Below are 17,891 nucleotides of genomic sequence, written 5' to 3' on the forward strand. Positions count from 1 at the left end.
CTATAATGCCTGTACTAGGCAAACTTTGGAAAGTTCTTGGATAGGTGGAAATAGCCAATATGCTGAACTGATGGCAGTACATCAAGCCATCAAAACAGAAAGGAGGGCAGTGTCACATATTTCCTGACTCATGGGTGGCAGCTAATAATGGATTACATGGATGCTTATATGGAAGAATCAGAATTGGGAGATTCATGGCAAACAAGTTTGGGGTAAAGAATTATGGGAAGATATGTGGGATATGTCTCTGGTTACAAATTTGTCAGTTTTTCACATCAATGCTCACATGACCCTGATCACACCAGAGTGTGAGTACAATGCACGTGCAGATAGGCTAGCAAAGATTGCTACTGAACCTATTGTCCCTACTCCAACCCCAACTGATGACCTAGCCTTAGCAAAATGGGTCCACCAGACAGCCAGCCATTTAGGGGTCCAGGCCACCCACTGATGGGCACAGGATCGAGATATTAGTATCTCTCATGCATTGTTAAAACAAATAACAGAGGAGTGTTGTATATACCAATTAGAAAAAGAATGAACTGCTCCTAGAATAGTAACTGGAGAAATAGCAAGGGGAAAAGTTCTAGCCCAAATTTGGCAGATAGATTATATTGGACCACTACTCCAAGATAAAGTATGTAAATATGTATGTACATGTGTTGACACCTATTCAGATGTACTAGTGGCTTGTCCTTATAAGGATGCAACTCAGAAAAACACCTGTAAAACCCTAGGTATTGTAAGTCTATATTATGGAACCCCAATGCAGATTCAAAGTGACAATGGATCACATTTCAAGGGTAATGAAATGAAGAAATATTATGTATTGAATAATATAGACTGGGTATATCATATTCCATATTACCCACAAGCATTTGGGCTAACTGAAAGAATGAATGGATTGTTGAAAGAACATTTGAGAAAATTAAGCTCTAATAATTTGTATAGACATTGGAAGGATAATTTGTTTATTGTCTTACATAATTTGAATAATAGACCCTTAGGAGGAAGTACACTTCTAGCCAGAATGATGACCCCAAATCTGCAGATTAGAAAACAGCAAACACATGAGATCCAAAATATTTGAATTTTGGACTGTGAGGGAAGTTGTCCCACCACCATGTCCAGGAACACCTGATTCAGCAGGATATAATTTACATTGTATAGAGAACTTTAGGTTGAATAGGAAAGAGACAAGAAAAACCTCTACTGGGATATATATGAGAATCCCCAAGAATCATCTGGGACACATATTACCTAAACCAGGATTAGCAGCTCAAGGAATACATGTATTGGCTGGAGTGATAGATTCTAATTATCAAAGAGAAATTTTTATGACACTCCAGAATTTGGGTGAAGAACCTGTACAGTTTTGTAGAAATGATAAGATAGTTCAAGTGATCATCATCCCCTGTGAAAAAATACCCATTGTGAAAACTGACCCTCCTCCCAAAATAACTAATAGAGGAATGAAAGGGCCTGGCTCTATTGATAGAATAAAATTGGGAGCTAAGGTATGCGTAAAATGGAAGCTGGATGATGTTCCAATGGCTGCAGAAGTCACAGCCCATGGGAAGGACAATACTGTAACAGTTGTTTATTCAGGGGAAGATAATTACCAAGTCATACCCCTGACCCATATATTTTACTGTGAATAGGGCTGTAATAATAGATTCATGGACTCCAGAAGCATGGCTGATGCTGATAAATGCCACAAGCCACTCAGAGGGAATGTGATCTTGTGTGATTAACAGATGAAAGTTTGTATCTGGGGGAAAAAAGCCTTGAGGGCAATCCTGGTCTCTATCTAGGATGGGATCCTCCTGGTTTAGCTTCCCATTGTGTTCCCTTGCACACCTGGGGAAAGGCTGGGAGGACAATCTTAGTTTCTATCTAGGATGGGATCCTCCTGGCTTAGTTTCCTCATTGCGTTCCTTTTGAAAAGAAACATTTCCCACCTGAGTTTGGCTAGATTGCATCTTTGCATAATTGGAGTCTCAATCAAAATGGAGATTATTTTATTTGAAGGATAATAGCCCATGCTTACCTACTCTTTTTATGCTTTGTTTTGGTTAACTTTGTTGCTAATTCTGCCTCCTTTAGGCTTAAGTATCCTAAGTACCCTACACTTTCAGATTGCCTAAGCACCTGGCATTCCTGGAGTTCCTGCCAGCTTGCTAAAGAACTGACCTCTTGACTCTTGACCTCTTGGGGCACGGACAGCTCTATGTCCAATTTCAGGAAGAAGAAGCTACGGAGAATAAGACCTTTGCCCCTTCACCCAAGATTTTGAGCCCCATTTGTTCGGGGGGGGGGGGGAATGATGATATTGTTCTGTGTACTTATTTTGTATTATCCTTGTTATATTGTTATGGCATTATTGATACCAGTTTCCCATTGAACTACGTAATGGATACAAATATCTAGGGGCCAACAAGTGAGCCATGTGGCCACTCTGGTGATGAGATGTTATGTTAAGTATTTTGCAAATGTGACGTGTTCATTTTGAAGGGATTCTATAGTACTTGAAAAAAAAGAGTTTGTACCTATTTAGACACAAGTTGACTTTGTAATGGATATGAAAGATCTTGGGGCCAAATGTAAAGGCAATCAGTAAGTGAGAACATCTTTCACCACCCATTTCAATAGGCTTCAGGTGGGGCTCCAGGCGGGGCCAATGAAGGGAGGTCTGATTAGATCTTCACTCCTAAGTAGGCCCCAAACCCCTAGTTACTAGGTGGTAAACCAATATGGGCATGAAGCCCTCAGGGCCCTAAGGGGAGGTGCTAAGACCAGAGCCAGGAGTATGTCCCTAAGTCCTAGACGCAATTGGATGACATCTAAGGACTGTATAAAAAGAGAGAACAGAGCTTGGAGAGGCAGACATGGTGGAAGCAGGAAAAGGAGAAGCAGGAGAAGGAGGAACAGCAGAAGCAGAACCAGCAGAAGCCAGAGTCATAGAAGCTGGAGGAGCAGAAGCTGAGGAACAGAAGAAGCTGAAGCAGCAGATGCTAAAGAAGCTGAGAAGCTGAAGGAGCAGCAGAGGCTGGAGAAACTGAGGATTAGGAGAAGCTGTGAGTGATCTTCTTACAGGAGGGTCCTAGCATTGGGGGGAAACACAAGTATGGTTTGGCTTGCTGCCATTATATTTTTCTAAAACCTCCTGGTTACTATCATAAGGCAGGCTTATTGGATCTGGAAGGTTTTGGCCACGATATCGAATTGGGGACATTGGTCCTTGGGTCTGCTACTTTGGAACTTGAATAAATGCTTTAATTCCTCTGCCTCCTACTTAGAGAATTCCTTATATCCTGCGATTCCGAACCATTCAGGCATGCTCATGATCTTCTTCAAAGTCATGAATTCTGCCTTAATGCTATACCAGGTGATATGACAAATATATCATGAGGAGGTAAAAATACCTGTCCTCAGAAGCTAACCTGATATTTAAGAATGACACTGCTGACCTGACCCACTGTTAGTAAAACTTGGTCTTTGACCTTTCCTTCCCAGTGGAACGTCAGAATTTTCCCTGATGAAATATAAACTCTACATTCTCTCACTCAATCTCCCAGGACTAATAAAACACATTTGTAAGACTGCTAGTAAGTGTTAGGGCTGAAGCCTGTGGCAAAGATTTGGAGCAAAATTCACCAGCTCATATGTGGCCCGAACCCTACACCAAGGTCTCATTAGCACAACAATAACTAACTGAGAGAAAGCCACAAAATCCCCCAAAGAATCATTTTTGAATCAAATAACCAAAGAGTTCAAGGAGAAACTAATTCTGACCATTTGTTAGCCAGTTTTATTTCCTTCACGTTGAAACTCAATTGTTGACAGTCTCTGGCTCATGCAATCCTTCTTAATCACCCTTTCACACACAGCTCTATTTAATAAACTAGGACTGTCAATAATCATTTTGAAACAAATAAAAAATAAGGCTGTTCTGGGAAAACAGGCTAGCATGAGGATTATTGGCCACCAATCCCCCTTCCCTTACCTGTACCCTCACAGCACAAAAAGGGGCTTCATTTTTCCTTTGTTATCAAACTATTGTATAAAGAAATGCCTAGCATAAGCTTTGTACCTTATAAAACCTGGAATTCATTAGGAGTTTTTTCTTTCTTTTTTTTTTATTTTTTGATTCAGTAACAACCGATTTTTGAAAAATTCTCTCATCTGACCACTTCTTATTGGCCTCTCTCACAAGGCCTTCTTTCTCCCATTCCCCCATGGATTAAAATCCTCCCCACCAAGCTCTGTCCTGGACCCTCTTCTCTATCTACACTATTACTTTTGGTGATTTCATTTATTCCTATGGTTTGTAGTATCAACTATATTCAGATGGCATACAAATCTAAATTTCCAGGTTCATTCTAAGGCTCATTCCAGGTTCTCCCATGACTTTTTATGCAAAATTTCCCACTACTTAGTGGACATTTTTCTACCTGGAAGTCTTCCTAGTGTATTCAAACTCAACATGTCCAAAACAGAAATCACTGTATTGTCTCTCTCGTAGATTGCTTATTTCTATTGATTTCATAGTCTCCCATCACCCAGATTTAGGACCTCATAGTCCTCTTTAACCCTTTCCTTTTCCTCGTGGCTCCCACAACCAAATAGCTGACAAATCCCACAGATTCTGACTTCACAATATCTCTGGTACCTATCTCTTCCTCTGCTTTCACACAGCTGCTGAGTTCAACCAGCAGGTGCAGTGGATAAAGTACCAAGTCCAGAGTCAAGAAGACCTGAGTTCAAATTCAAGCTCAGACTCTTACTAGCTGTGTGACCTTGTGGGAATCACTTAGCCACTATTTGCCTCAGTTGCTTGATCTGTAAAAGTTGAATAAATAATAATAATAATAATATTTGTAAAGCACTTAGCACAGTGCCTGACATACAGTAAGTGCTATATAAATGTTAGCTGCTATTATTATTCAGGCTATTATTATTCAGGCTCTCATCGCTCTTCCTCCTGAACTACTGTAACAGATTCCTAAGTGGTCTCCCTATATTAATTCTTTCTCTATCCCAATGCAGACTTCATACTGCTGACAAAATAAACGTCCTAAAAATTTGGGAAGATACAGACAAGGGTCTCATAGAATGACAGGCATGGATGGATACTTCTCAATCAATGTCGTCATAGATCTATCTGGGCATTTGAAATTCAAGAGAGGAGGGAGAGAGGGAAAGAGAGAAAGAAAGAAGGAAGGAAGGAAGGAAGGAAGGAAGGAAGGAAGGAAGGAAGGAAGGAAAGGAGGGAGGGAGGAAGGGAGGGAAGAAGGAAGGAAGGGAGGGAGGGAAGGAGGAAGGAAGGAAGGGAGGGAGGAAGGGAGGAAGGGAGGAAGGAAGGAAGGCTATGTAACAGGATAAGGGTATATTTGGAAATGGAAATATGGAGTTAATATGATGTTAAAACAAATGGCATCAATGACACTTTTTAAAACTGAAACATACCTTCCTAACACATATCTGACCATGTTACTTCCATCCTAAAAAACCTTCAGTGACTTCTCATTATCTATAAAATACAAATCCCCTAACCTGACATTTAAGGCTTTTGACAATCTGCCTCCAACATAGCTTTCCAGCTTCATTATGTATTATTCCTTTTCAGGTACTCTATGTTCCAATCAAGATAGAATGCTAGCTATTCCACAATCCCATCCTGCCCTTTTATACCCCAATGTACTCACACAAGCTTTTCCCCACATCTGATAAGTGCTTTCTCCCCATCTCTGCCTGGTAAAATTCTTCTAGTCCTATAAGGCCCAGAGCTAGGTCCCAATTAGTGCAAATCATGAAGTCCCTGAAGTGGTCACATTATTCCAATTTACACTTCATAGTTTCATTGGGTCAGAAACAATGACCACATTTTACATAATTATAACTTCAAATAATGTGAATTTGAATACATGTGACCATTCTGGGTGATTTTATTATTCCCGCTAATAAGGACTGAGCTGTGTTAACATTTGCCATGAACCCTTTCCTGATCCTTTTCTGATTCTTTTCCCTATACTTAAGCTGAGAGCAACCTCTTTCATCTTGACTCACATTTTCTTAAAAGCAGCAGTTTGTCCAAATCACATTATATCAACCTATCTGTTGTTCAGTTATTCCTGTTTGTCTGACTCTTCCTGACCCCACTGTGATTTTCTTGGCAAAGATACTGGAGTGGTTTGCCATTTCCTTCTCCGTCTCATTTTACAGATGAGGAAACTGAGGCAAAACAGGGTTAAGTGACTTGCCCAGGGTCATACAGCTAGTAAGTGTCTGAGGCTGGATTTGATTTGAACTCATGGAGATAAGTGTTCCTGACTCCAGGCCTGGCACTCTATACACTCTGCCACCCAGCTGCTCCTGGACCTACTTGTATGCCACCAATTAAACTGAAGATTCCTTGAGGACAAGGGGCTGTTTCCTTTTTTTGACTTTGTGTCTCTGGTACCTCCCACTGAAAGCACTGAATGAATGCCTGCTAAAAAAGATTTGAATTCGATTTTAGTAATGTGATTTGGGAATGTGAATTAGGACAAGTTTCAAAACTATTAACTGTCACACATATGGAATGATTCCCTGTCTCTGTCTAAGAGAAAGAGTATTTGATTATGACTCCACAGGTGCTTTAAATTTTATACTTAATCAAGGGGAAAAAATCTCAAATCACAGCTTATAATTGTTCATTAAAAGTAATCCTCAAAAATAACAAGCTGAACCCAAATTAATTTCTGAGGTAAGTGTACTGTTGCTTTTCTTTAAGCATGGCAGTGCTTGGGGGCGGGGGAGGGGGGGAGGAAACTACCAATGAACAAATGAACTAAAATTGCATTACTTCAGAATTTAAAACAAAAACAGAAATAAGAAAGAAATGTGTTGGGGCAGAAGGGGAGATAATCTTGGTTTTTAAAGTCCTACAGAAGGAAAGAAGTCAGTTCCTATTCCCTTTTCCCTATATCTGCCCAGTTTTACAGTTTCAAGAACATAATATTCCACTTCACCAATCTATTTTCAGCCCTAGACATAGGATGTTTGGGAATATTATTTGACTCTTAAGAAGAAAATTTACTTGATCACTTTTCAAGATTTCTGTACCATGCATTTCTTTCTCTGAGCCGCCCAAAGCAGAAGGAAAATAATGGACATGCCTGTAAGAGAATATGAAATCAGGAATTCTTGGGAAGAAAAAGCGCACACTAGCCCAAAGCTTTTTAGATAATGAAGAGAAAGTAACAGGCTGATATAAATATTTGCTTTTTGTACTCTAAAGGAAGAGAAATAATTTCCCAAATAAAATATATCAAATCTTCACATTCTCTTCAGCTCCTTTCATTCCGAAACCTTACCTCTCCTGTCCTAGTTGCCACCTGGTCCTTGTCTTTGTTGCTATGCAAATTTGGCCATGCCAATTAATGTTTTTGAGAAAAGTATCACAACAGACTAGTGGTTAGTACTTGAGGAAAAACACTAGGAAAATAAGAGGTGTTTTGGTCAGTGTTGGGGCTTTAAAAAAAAAACCTGTAGTCATACGCAATCTGTGTTAACTGAAATTTGCCTCAGTAGAGCATGGGGCAAACAGCATAGCTAAAAGCAAAAAAGAAATATCAGCAAGAGGTTTTCTAGCTCTTCTTGAAAGTCATGGAGATTACCTGATCGACTGGAATCTCAACTTGAGTGTCTTCATCTTCTTGTACTTCTGCTGCCCCCTCCATTTCAGATCTCTCTGTTCCCGCTTTGAAAATGCCTTCATCTACAAAGAAAAATCGATTAGGAGGGGAAAGGAAAGTCCAATTCTGACATCGTGTGGCTTCTTCCTGAAACTACAGCCAAAATCTTATTTAGGGGTGGGGTAGGGTGTGATGTGTTCTCAATAGGCATTTCTATTCCATTCAACCAAGAGGGTTACTGTCGATGTTGTCGTTTTGCTTTCTATCAAATGTGTACATTTTTACAAGAAATATAGAAAAACAGGAGACTCCAGTTCCACCCAAGAAAGCTCTTGACTCCCCACTCCTTTTTGTTCTGATTTAATACCACCCTACACCTCTCTCCCATCCATGAAATGGAAATGATGCTTGGTAGGAAAGGGCGGGGAGAAACCTTTCATTTCAACCACATTTGTGATTAGAAATCCTAATTTCCAAAGAGAAAATGAATACTTAATATTAAAATTGATATTATTCAATCCATACAAGGCAACTTAATCCTTCTAATTTGAAGCCAATATGCCCTACAGGTTACAGATTCATAATGCCTTTCACACCCCACATAAGTTATAATCGAGCCCGTATTTTACAGACCTCCCTATGCGTTTCACAATCTCCAGTAATACATACTAGTACTTAATTGACTTCACTGCAAGGAAAATAGATTGATTTCATTCACCTTGCTCTATTTCTCTGAGCAAGAAATGATTCAACTGCTTGCAATACCTGAAAATAGTCCTTAATTCTCCCCTTCAGCTTTCTCTTCTTTAGTCTAAGTAATCAAAGAATCACAAATCTGTCCCTTAGTCCAGCTCCCATATTCTGAACAGGTAAACATCTAAACCCCTTCAGCAGTAAATCATGATGTTGATTCACTATCACAGTCAGGAAATGTTTTCTTTCATGTAGCTTAACTATTCTCTTGCTGTAACTTAAACCTACTTCCACTGTTTTGATCTTTCTAATCCTTCATATACGCAAAATATCATATAGTCAACCTTTCCCATGCTCCTATTGTCCATGCTTTTAAAAACCATTTCCAGCTCTTTATTATTTCCATTATATCTATTTCATCTTTTAATCAATTATTTTTTACTATTCTTCACTGGACTCTCTAATTTTCCCATGTCTTTTTAAAAACTAGACATCATATGTATTTCACCCGGAATCCCTATCTCTCCATCTCTACCTTAAACCCCACTTCTTCCTTGAAACAGTAGAAACAGCACTGGCACTAGGGTTGAAGGACTTGGCTACGTCATTTGCTATCCATGTGACCTTGGTCAAGTCATATCTCCTTTCCGAGTCTAGGTTTCCATATCTGTAAAATAAGTGGGCTGGACAAGATGGCCTCTCAGGTCCCTTTTCCAGCTCTAAATCTATGATCCCATGATTCTGTGGATTCTTCTATTATGCGATCAGTCAGAACTGCTATTTACAATTCAGAGCGCTCTTTGTTTCTACCCTTCCTGGACAAGTATCATAATCTGCTTTGTATTATAATGACCTGTGTGTATCTGATAATAACCCTATCTACTAGATTTTAAGTTCCCTGAGGGCCGCAAGCTTCAAGATTGTATCTTATTTGTTGTGTGTCTTCCCTGGTGCTTTGAACAGAGTAGGAAATTGATAAATGAGCATTAATAAATGCTCGTTAAATGGAGTTGAATTCTCTATTATCCACACAGACTTACCTGCTTTGAGGATTTTCTATGCAAATTTATAATCCCAGGATGATGTTTGTTCCTGCCACCCAGCATGCTTCTCAGCTATCTCTCTCTACTATTAATTGCTATGTGTTTAGCTAATACAAAGACATTTTTATATTAAGCTTTTCTTAGACTGTGTAGTCTTTATATGTATACTACATATATAGACATACATAATTCATTACGCAACAGTAAATTTTCTATGCTTTTAAAAAAAATCTCTTCTACTTTGGATGATCTCCACACCAACTGCTCCCATCCAAATCAAAAGCAGTCTGTATTCTACTATGGATATGAATGATGCGGTGCACATGGGAATTTCTTCCTGGATCTTTCATGTCATAATACCGTTAATACACTGAGGACTTCAATCTAATATACAGCTATAGTCAAAAATACCAGCAAACTGCTGGGTATAAGTAGAAAGATTTTTCTTCAGTAAAAACAACACAGAAGGCATAATATTACTCTCATACAGACATGTCTGGAATATGTAAAGTTCTTGTCACTGAATTTTAGTAAGAGGCAAGTGAAACTCAAAAGCATTTGAATTCTCTATCAAGACAGATTGTAATTTACTCAATCAGGAAATAGAAGTGTGAGAAGTATGATCAGCAGGATAGAAGTGAATGTGGACTTATTCCCTCACTAAACTCTCCAATACGAGGAGCTGCCCCTTTGAGGTCTAAATAGGGTGATTTTTGAATCAACAAAAGAAACCATTATTTTGCACAGCAAGTAAAGGGCACATGAATTTACTATCCTAAGAGGTGGTACAGAGTGAAAACATACTTAAGTTCAAAAAATGGATAGATAAAGTTATAATTGGTTACGGTCCTAATCTTCTGATAGCAATAGTACTCTTCTGCAAAAAAAAAAAAAAAAAACCTTGCCTTAGTGTTAATGTCAAAGACACACAATTCTAAGAGGCAGCCTAGCATGATGTATCAGTTGCTGGGCTAAGAATAAAACATGGGTTCAAATCCTACCTCTAGCATTAACTAGGTGTATGTCTATGGACAAGTCAAAGCTTCCCTAAGCTTCAGTATCCTCACCTGTAAAGTAGGGACAATAATACATCACAGGGTTGTTGTACAACATGGTATGATCATATTTATGATCACAGATTTAGAGCTGGAAGGAACCTTAGAGGTCATGGGTCCAATGTCTTCATTTTACAAATGAGTAAACTGAGGCCCTGAGAGGTTAAGGGCTTTGCTCAGGGTCACACAGGCAGCAAATGGCAGTCCTGGGATTTGAACCAGAGCTTGGTTATGAACCAAGGTCTTCCTTTCTACTGCATCACAGCCCCTCCCATGCCAATGTCTATAAAGAGCTGTAAAAAGTTTCAAATGACACAGAAGATCAATTACTAATATTACTGGACTGAGTGGATCATTGTCCCAATCCAATATTCCAATTCTTGCATTATGTGATGTTATGATCCATTTTTATTTCTTTATCCTAGCATACAGCATTTACTTCTCAAAAATATATACAAAGAAAAAGTAGAAGAAACTAAGAAAATGAGGTTATTCAAGTTTTATATGAAATAAACCTTGGTTTAACTATTTCTACAACAAGGTTCCCACAGGGAAAAGATAAGTCAACAAGAATGTGTAGCTAACCCAGAGAAGATAAAAAGAGGTGAAATAGGTTACACAAAAACTAATGTCCATCCATGAATTAAGATATGCAAGTCATCTCCTTTGAGCCTTTGAAATAAACACAAAATAAGAATAAGCAGACAGTGGCTAAGGAACAGAAAACATCATAAGACAATATGGAAACATAACCAAGAAAAGTAAAGATCCAAAATAGAGTGCAGAGGAGATGACCAACTTGCAGGAGACAGTAAGAAAAGAGATGTTTTTTAAAAAAAACAGTTTATTTTAAGGAAGAAAACTGGTGAATACTACCAACATATAAATATCAAGTTACCTCTCAACTACCTGCGACATGAAAGACTCGGAATGGCATTCAGAGAAGCACATAACCTAAAATAATTAATATTTTAGCTTTGAATATATTAAGAATTTCTATAGCAGCTTTACCTTCGTTACTATTTTTCCCACCCACCTAAATGGTGAAGGAGGCATCACAGAATGATGACGATAGGTGAAGGCCTTCTGGAGACCCAGGATAAATTAATATAATACAGCACAGGAAAAATGGACACTTCAGCTAGCCCTCAAGTCTGGAAGACCTAGTTACAAGTTCCATCTCTGCCATGGAGTAGCTGTTGTGACCTTACCTCTAACCTGTTGTGATCTAACCTCTAAGTGCCCTCAATCAAGGCTCTAAGGCCAGAAATTATAGGGCAGATGGTGAACTGTATTGATAGAGGGAGTTTCCTCACCAGGCCTTCCCTTCACCAATAAAATCATAGGAGCAGTCCAAAAAAATTTTTAAAGAAATGTTTAGGGAGGATAAAGCCCATTAAGATGGACAGATCAAGTGGGTTTTAAGTTAGAGTATTATTTTTATTATTATCTCTATTAGGTGCCTACTACATACAAGGAATTCTGCTAAATATCACAGAGGATATGGTATCAAGTATGACCTACTTAGGGACCTTGAAATTTCAAAAAGTTTGCAATCTAATTAGTAAGACAAGAAACATACTATCCATTGCTGGATGCAGGTATTCCTTCTACCAGCATTATCTGACTCTTATCCAAGTCCATATTCCACAGAGTTCTACCTAACATGACTTGGGAAGGGCCAGAGGAAGGTTCTCTAAATACCTACAGATTAAGTAGATCCATTGGAGAACACAGGCTACTCATCAGACATTCCTTAGTCTTCCTACATGACTGGCCTACCTTCTTCTCTGGTCATATGCTTATCTGATATCCTTTACGAGTTACACAACTTCTCAAGTACATTTCTTTATGAGCAACAGATTCTAGCCTACTCATGTCCACCATTCACTACCTCCCCTATTTCCCTTTGGATGTAGAATTCCACAATATTCCAAATAAGCATCATTGTGCTGTTGGGGTTTTAATTTTAAGGTCTTCACTGCTAAGTGTACTTAAAGCTGGTATACTTGGTGATGGCCTTGGTGCCCTTGAACATGGTGTGGCTGGCCAGTTCCCTGGGCAGCAGCAGGCACATGGCTATCTGGATCTCGCAGGACATGATGGTGGAGCATTTGGTGTAATGCACCAGGCCAGATGCCTCACTGCCAGCAATGCACTCAAAGATATCCTTGATGAATGAGTTCATGATGCCCATCACCTTAGATGAGATGCCTTTGTTGGGATGTGACTGCTTCAGCACCTTATCCACAAAAGGAATAAATCTCCTTGAGGTTGCACTTGCTCTTCTTGCTGTCTTTCTTAGCACCTTGATCGTGGCCTTTTGAAGCCCTTCTTTGGTGCAGGGCATTGTGCATGTCCTGTTTATCTCAGTAGATCATAAACTCCTTAAAGGTGAAGACCATACCATCTACTCATTTATAAGCTAAGAGACTAGTACAATAAATATCAAAGGAATGGTATAGGCAACAGGAGTTATGTTTGTTATACAACCCTAACATATATACACCACAAACTACTCCAAGCACATGCAAGGTGTTTTGTGAACCTTGAAAAATAAATCAAGATATAAAACAGTAAATAAAAATTCTATCCACACCAGTAATTTACCTAAAAATGCTTAACACAATAGAAAGAAATTTGTCCTATTTCTTTGAATGCCACCATAGAAAAGTAAATGAAATTGTTCTAGGGAAATAGTCAAAAACAAAACACTGAAAATTTAGAGCACTAGCTTGAATGATAAAGAATACCATGTTTCACCAATGGCTGTATTCATACCAACATTTGGAAAGTATACCATTTCATTCCACCATTAAAGTTATTTTAAATTTGTAAATGTAAATTTTGCTCATAATGGCAAATATTGCATCAGTGGTACAAGAAGATACAGAGATCAGGGACCTCAGTACACCTTGTAAATAGTAGCACTGGTACTTAATCAACATTTATTTATTAATTTCATATTTTATAAATAATATATTATGTAACAATGTATTTTATTATTTTATTTTATAATATAATTTTATAATTATTAATTATAAACATTAATTGTTTATTCATCTAAGAACTATCTATACTCTCTAGAAGATAATCCTGTCCTAATCAGTGACTAAAACCCCTGACTCTAGCCAAGACCTGTAACATACATAATAAAAGGAAAAGAGGATCAGGTGAAAAAACCATGTTCTTCAGATCCTATAGTCCTGCTGGACAATCACATTACACCAAGGGCTATGCAAGACAATGTTTAACAACCAGCTCTCCAAAAAGCATGATACACTTTAAAGTTTAACCTCCATTACTAACATTTTCTCCATTGCTTTTTAAAGTCTAGACAATCAACAAAATAAATCAAACCCTGATTTGTCATGTTTACTGATTTCTGAGGTATAAATAAATGCTCACAGTGAAAATTTAACAAGCTGGATCCAGCACATCCCCATGCAGCCCACCAAATTCAGTGATAACATACTAAATAACCTAAGCAAGCTGAGGCAGCTCGATGGTATGAAGTTGAAATAAGGGGATTATGAACAACTAATGAGATCCATCTGACATTTTCTATAAGATTCCTGGGGACTGAGTAGGCTCTGCTTCAACTCAGGTCCGCTGCTAAGTGGCTCTGCTCCCATCAGAGGATTTAGCACTGACAGATATAGCCGAATGGGTGGCTCTCTTCTCCTGCAACAACCAGGTTACCAATGGAGAAGCAAGAGTTGGCCATGGTCCCATGACATTCATATGCCATAAAAGCATCAACTCAGTGCTTAGAGGGACCTCAGAGACTATACAGTCCAACCTTCTCATTTTATAAATGAGGAAACTAAAGCTCAGGAGATGTGATTTTTTTTTCAAAATAATATAAGTAATAAGTATGAGAGACATGTTTGGAACCCAAGTTCTCTGAATCCAAAGCTAGTGCTCTTTCCAGTGCACCCTGATTAGAAATTGGTTGAAAGGTAGCTGATGCCTGACTCTTACTGTAAAACAGTATAATTATTAAATTGAATATGATTATTAAAATATAGCAAGTAACAGAATGAAAAGAGAGAATGAGAGGGAGGGAGAGACAGAGAGAGGATAATCATACCTTTTAAACCCTGAATTCAGAAAATTACATACAGACCATACAAATTTAGTTCTGATCTTTTTATTTTTCCTATGGATCATGAATTGGTCTCTCAATGTGTAACAGATAGAAAATATCAAATACCCTAGCAAAGTAAAAACACCTTTGATTATTGTTCACTGATCTCCATACCAATCTCATTACTTTGATGAAAGTAGTCCTGTAGAAGAAGGAAATTCACAACATGAACATATCATTGTGCCTAGTTCATAATAAATGTGGATCCATTTCCCCTACAGGGAAATGAAATCAGAATATGTGTATTTTAACCATTCTGCAACTAAAAGAGCTGAAATGAATGCATTTTTTGTTAATGCATCAGTATTCCATTTCACTGGAACTAAAATTCTTTTGTGCATTCAGACAAATGAGAAAATACATTTGTCAATAAAAGATGTATTTAAGTTATTGATAAAAATCAAAAATTAAATATTTAGGCTCAGAAATTAATATCTTACAGAATACAGTTTTTATCAGAAAAACAATAAAATTATTTGAAACAAAATGGCAATATGTATACAATATTTTAATGTGTCTCACATGTGAAATTGATTGAAGCTTGACAGTGGAGACAAAAAAAAATTCACTGTCATGATTATCTGTCCTGAATACTTTATGGAAATCTAAGACATTTACTAACCATAATCTGTATATGTAAGCAAGAAAGTTAACGCGACAATAAATATTTTTAATGTGATTTACTACTGAGAGGCTACACCTCATAAAAATGCTGAATTAAATTTAAAAAGAAAATTTTTTAAATACAGCTCATTAAGCCTAATAGATTATTGAGAAAAATGGAGTTTATGCCTTGCAGTATACAAGATAATTTTCCGAGAAGATATTATAGACTACAGGGTTATGGAAGGTCCATATACAAGGCAAATCATCTTGTTCAACTGCAGTCATTCTATGTGTCACATCTGTCACCAGAGAGAATTAAAATTGGTATGAAGTTGATCTAAAAATGATTTTTATTAGCTTAATGTTAATGTGATCTACACATCCTTATTTGAAAATACATTAAATTCCTAACATTCTTCATGGATATAGATTATTGTCATCATCATATCTCATTGAGAAGTGAAGAAAGCATTTCTAGGAGGTCTGACCTTTTATAAAGCAGTCTTCTCAACTAATAGGGAATTTAAGAAGTGCCAAAGTAAAAGAAATGGGTGACTTGCCATGTAATAAATACTTCATTAGGAAGGGATATTGGTCAACTCTGATCTCTGCTGTAACTTATGCAAATGCTCCTACCCAATGATTAAAATATATTATTCATATGAAGAAAAGAACAGACTATTAAACAGCAGTGAGTTTCCTAGGAATGTTACTAATTTAATACAATGATACAGACTAAATGGGGTTTTTAATCACTAATCCACATATGTTTAATTGTGTCCTGTGACAGTCAAATGGAACCATTTTATAAATTCAGAAACATTAATAATCTAATTTTCAATTTCTACTATTATTCCAAAACCATTCTCCCATTATATTATAAAGACTTTGTTTTCTCTCCATGTGTTTGGTTTCTTTCTGCATCATTCCCCTTTTTTCATGTTATATTAAATATAATGCTTCCAGTCACCCAGATATACAAATTCAGACTCATCCTCTACTTCTCCTTCCCTCCCTCTCAATATCCATATAAAATCAATCACCAACTCATCAATTCAACCTCTGCAATATTTCTCACATTCACTCCCTTTTCCTTCAACCATCCTAATTCAAGCTCTCATCATTTCTTAGCTAGACTAGTATAACATCCCCCTCCCTGCCTCCAGGTTCTCTCCTTTCTAATCTATTCTCCTCACAGCTGCCAAACTGATATTCCTAAAACACAAACTTTTGGTCATCTCACTACGATGCTCAAAAAAAAAAAGTTCTACTGACTCCTTACTGCCTCTAGGATAAAATACAAAATTCTTTTAACGAACTTTTTTGACCTTTAAAGACCTTTCTTTTAAATAATTCATTTAAAGACTTCCATGATTTGGCTCCATCCAATTTTTCCAGACTGTATATATTACTTCCCTCTCCAACTCATGTTCTTCTTATTTAGTTGTTCCTCACAGACAATACTACTCATCCTTCCTCCCATGCTTTTGCATGGGCTGTCTGTCCTCCATGCCTGGTATAGACATTCGTTCCTCATTTGTGACTCTTAGAATCCCTTTTTCTTGTTGTTATTCAGTCATTTCAGTCGTGTCCAACTCTTGTTGACCCCATTTGGGGTTTTCTTGGTAAAGATACTGGAGTGGTTTACCACTTTCCTCTCTGTAGATTCCTTAGAAGTTCAGCTAAAGTGTCATCTTCATTTGGGCTTTCCCAATTTTTACAACAGCTGACACATACCTCCTCCCCACCCCCCATAATAAAAAAAAAATCTCAGGTATTTATTTTGAATATATTCTGTGTTGAATTCTCTGGGTATATGTCATTTCCTCTGCAATCTTCTTGATGTGAGGGAAACATTTTTTGTTTGTGCCTTTGCATCCCTTGGGCTTGGCTCAGTTCGGGAACCAAAGAAATGCTCCTTGATTAATTGAAAGGCACTCTAACGGTAGACTTCAGAAGGGGAAAAAAATGAAGCTCCAACGGACTGTCTGCAATCTAATAACTACAATTGACGGTTAACTCTTCCTGAATGGCTTTGAACTGATGTCCATAATATTCACACCACTGTACTTCATTTATCTTTTCTTTAAATGGGCTTAATGGTATTTCACAAGTTTAATGATTAAGTAAAACTAAAATGTCACTAATTGCCTCAGACCCTACAGGTCCATTTGTTTATCTTCTCCCACTGTTTTCCATTTTATGTTTCTTCATATGTGCAACAGTCAGATTTTTGCTAAAACTACAAGCATTCATAGGCTAGGTGAAGTACATATTGATAACGAATATACCACTCATAATCATAATCATTTAATGATTCTTCTTATAGCTTGTTTGCAACTCCACTTCTCTGGCAATACTGTTGCTAGAGGCTATGGGCTAAAATGTGTGAAGACTGAAAAATCATCATGTTCAGGGAGAGTCTGCCTGTGCTAACCAATAGCAACACCTTTATATTGGCATATATAATTATAAGAAATTACTTTGCATTGCCATTTTACTCCATTTAATTGATTGACTGAATGTTTCCACTTTCCATCCAGATATTCTGGAGCTGGCATGAAAAAAGACTGAGAATTAGAAGTCCTGATTTCAATCCTGAGTGTGCCAACTTATTAATGTGACAAGGCCCAGACTGGCTGCAATTATGTAAATAAAGACAGCA

General features: G+C 37.6%; 1 protein-coding gene across 3 annotated transcripts in view; it reads right to left on the bottom strand.

Moving 5' to 3' along the window:
• Nucleotides 1-17,891, bottom strand: part of DCDC2 (doublecortin domain containing 2) — a 204,545-nt gene that overhangs the window by 25,538 nt on the left and 161,116 nt on the right. For all 3 annotated transcript variants that reach the window (XR_005010671.1, XM_036763243.1, XM_036763247.1), the window contains exon 9: nt 7,662-7,762. Coding sequence is in view for 2 of the 3 variants with exons in the window: in XM_036763243.1 (XP_036619138.1) it covers nt 7,662-7,762 (101 nt within the window). In the remaining variant the exon portion in view is untranslated. The remainder of the gene's footprint in view (nt 1-7,661; nt 7,763-17,891) is intronic.

Source organism: Trichosurus vulpecula, chromosome 1 (genome assembly GCF_011100635.1).
Source record: "Trichosurus vulpecula isolate mTriVul1 chromosome 1, mTriVul1.pri, whole genome shotgun sequence".
Lineage (NCBI taxonomy): Eukaryota > Metazoa > Chordata > Mammalia > Diprotodontia > Phalangeridae > Trichosurus > Trichosurus vulpecula.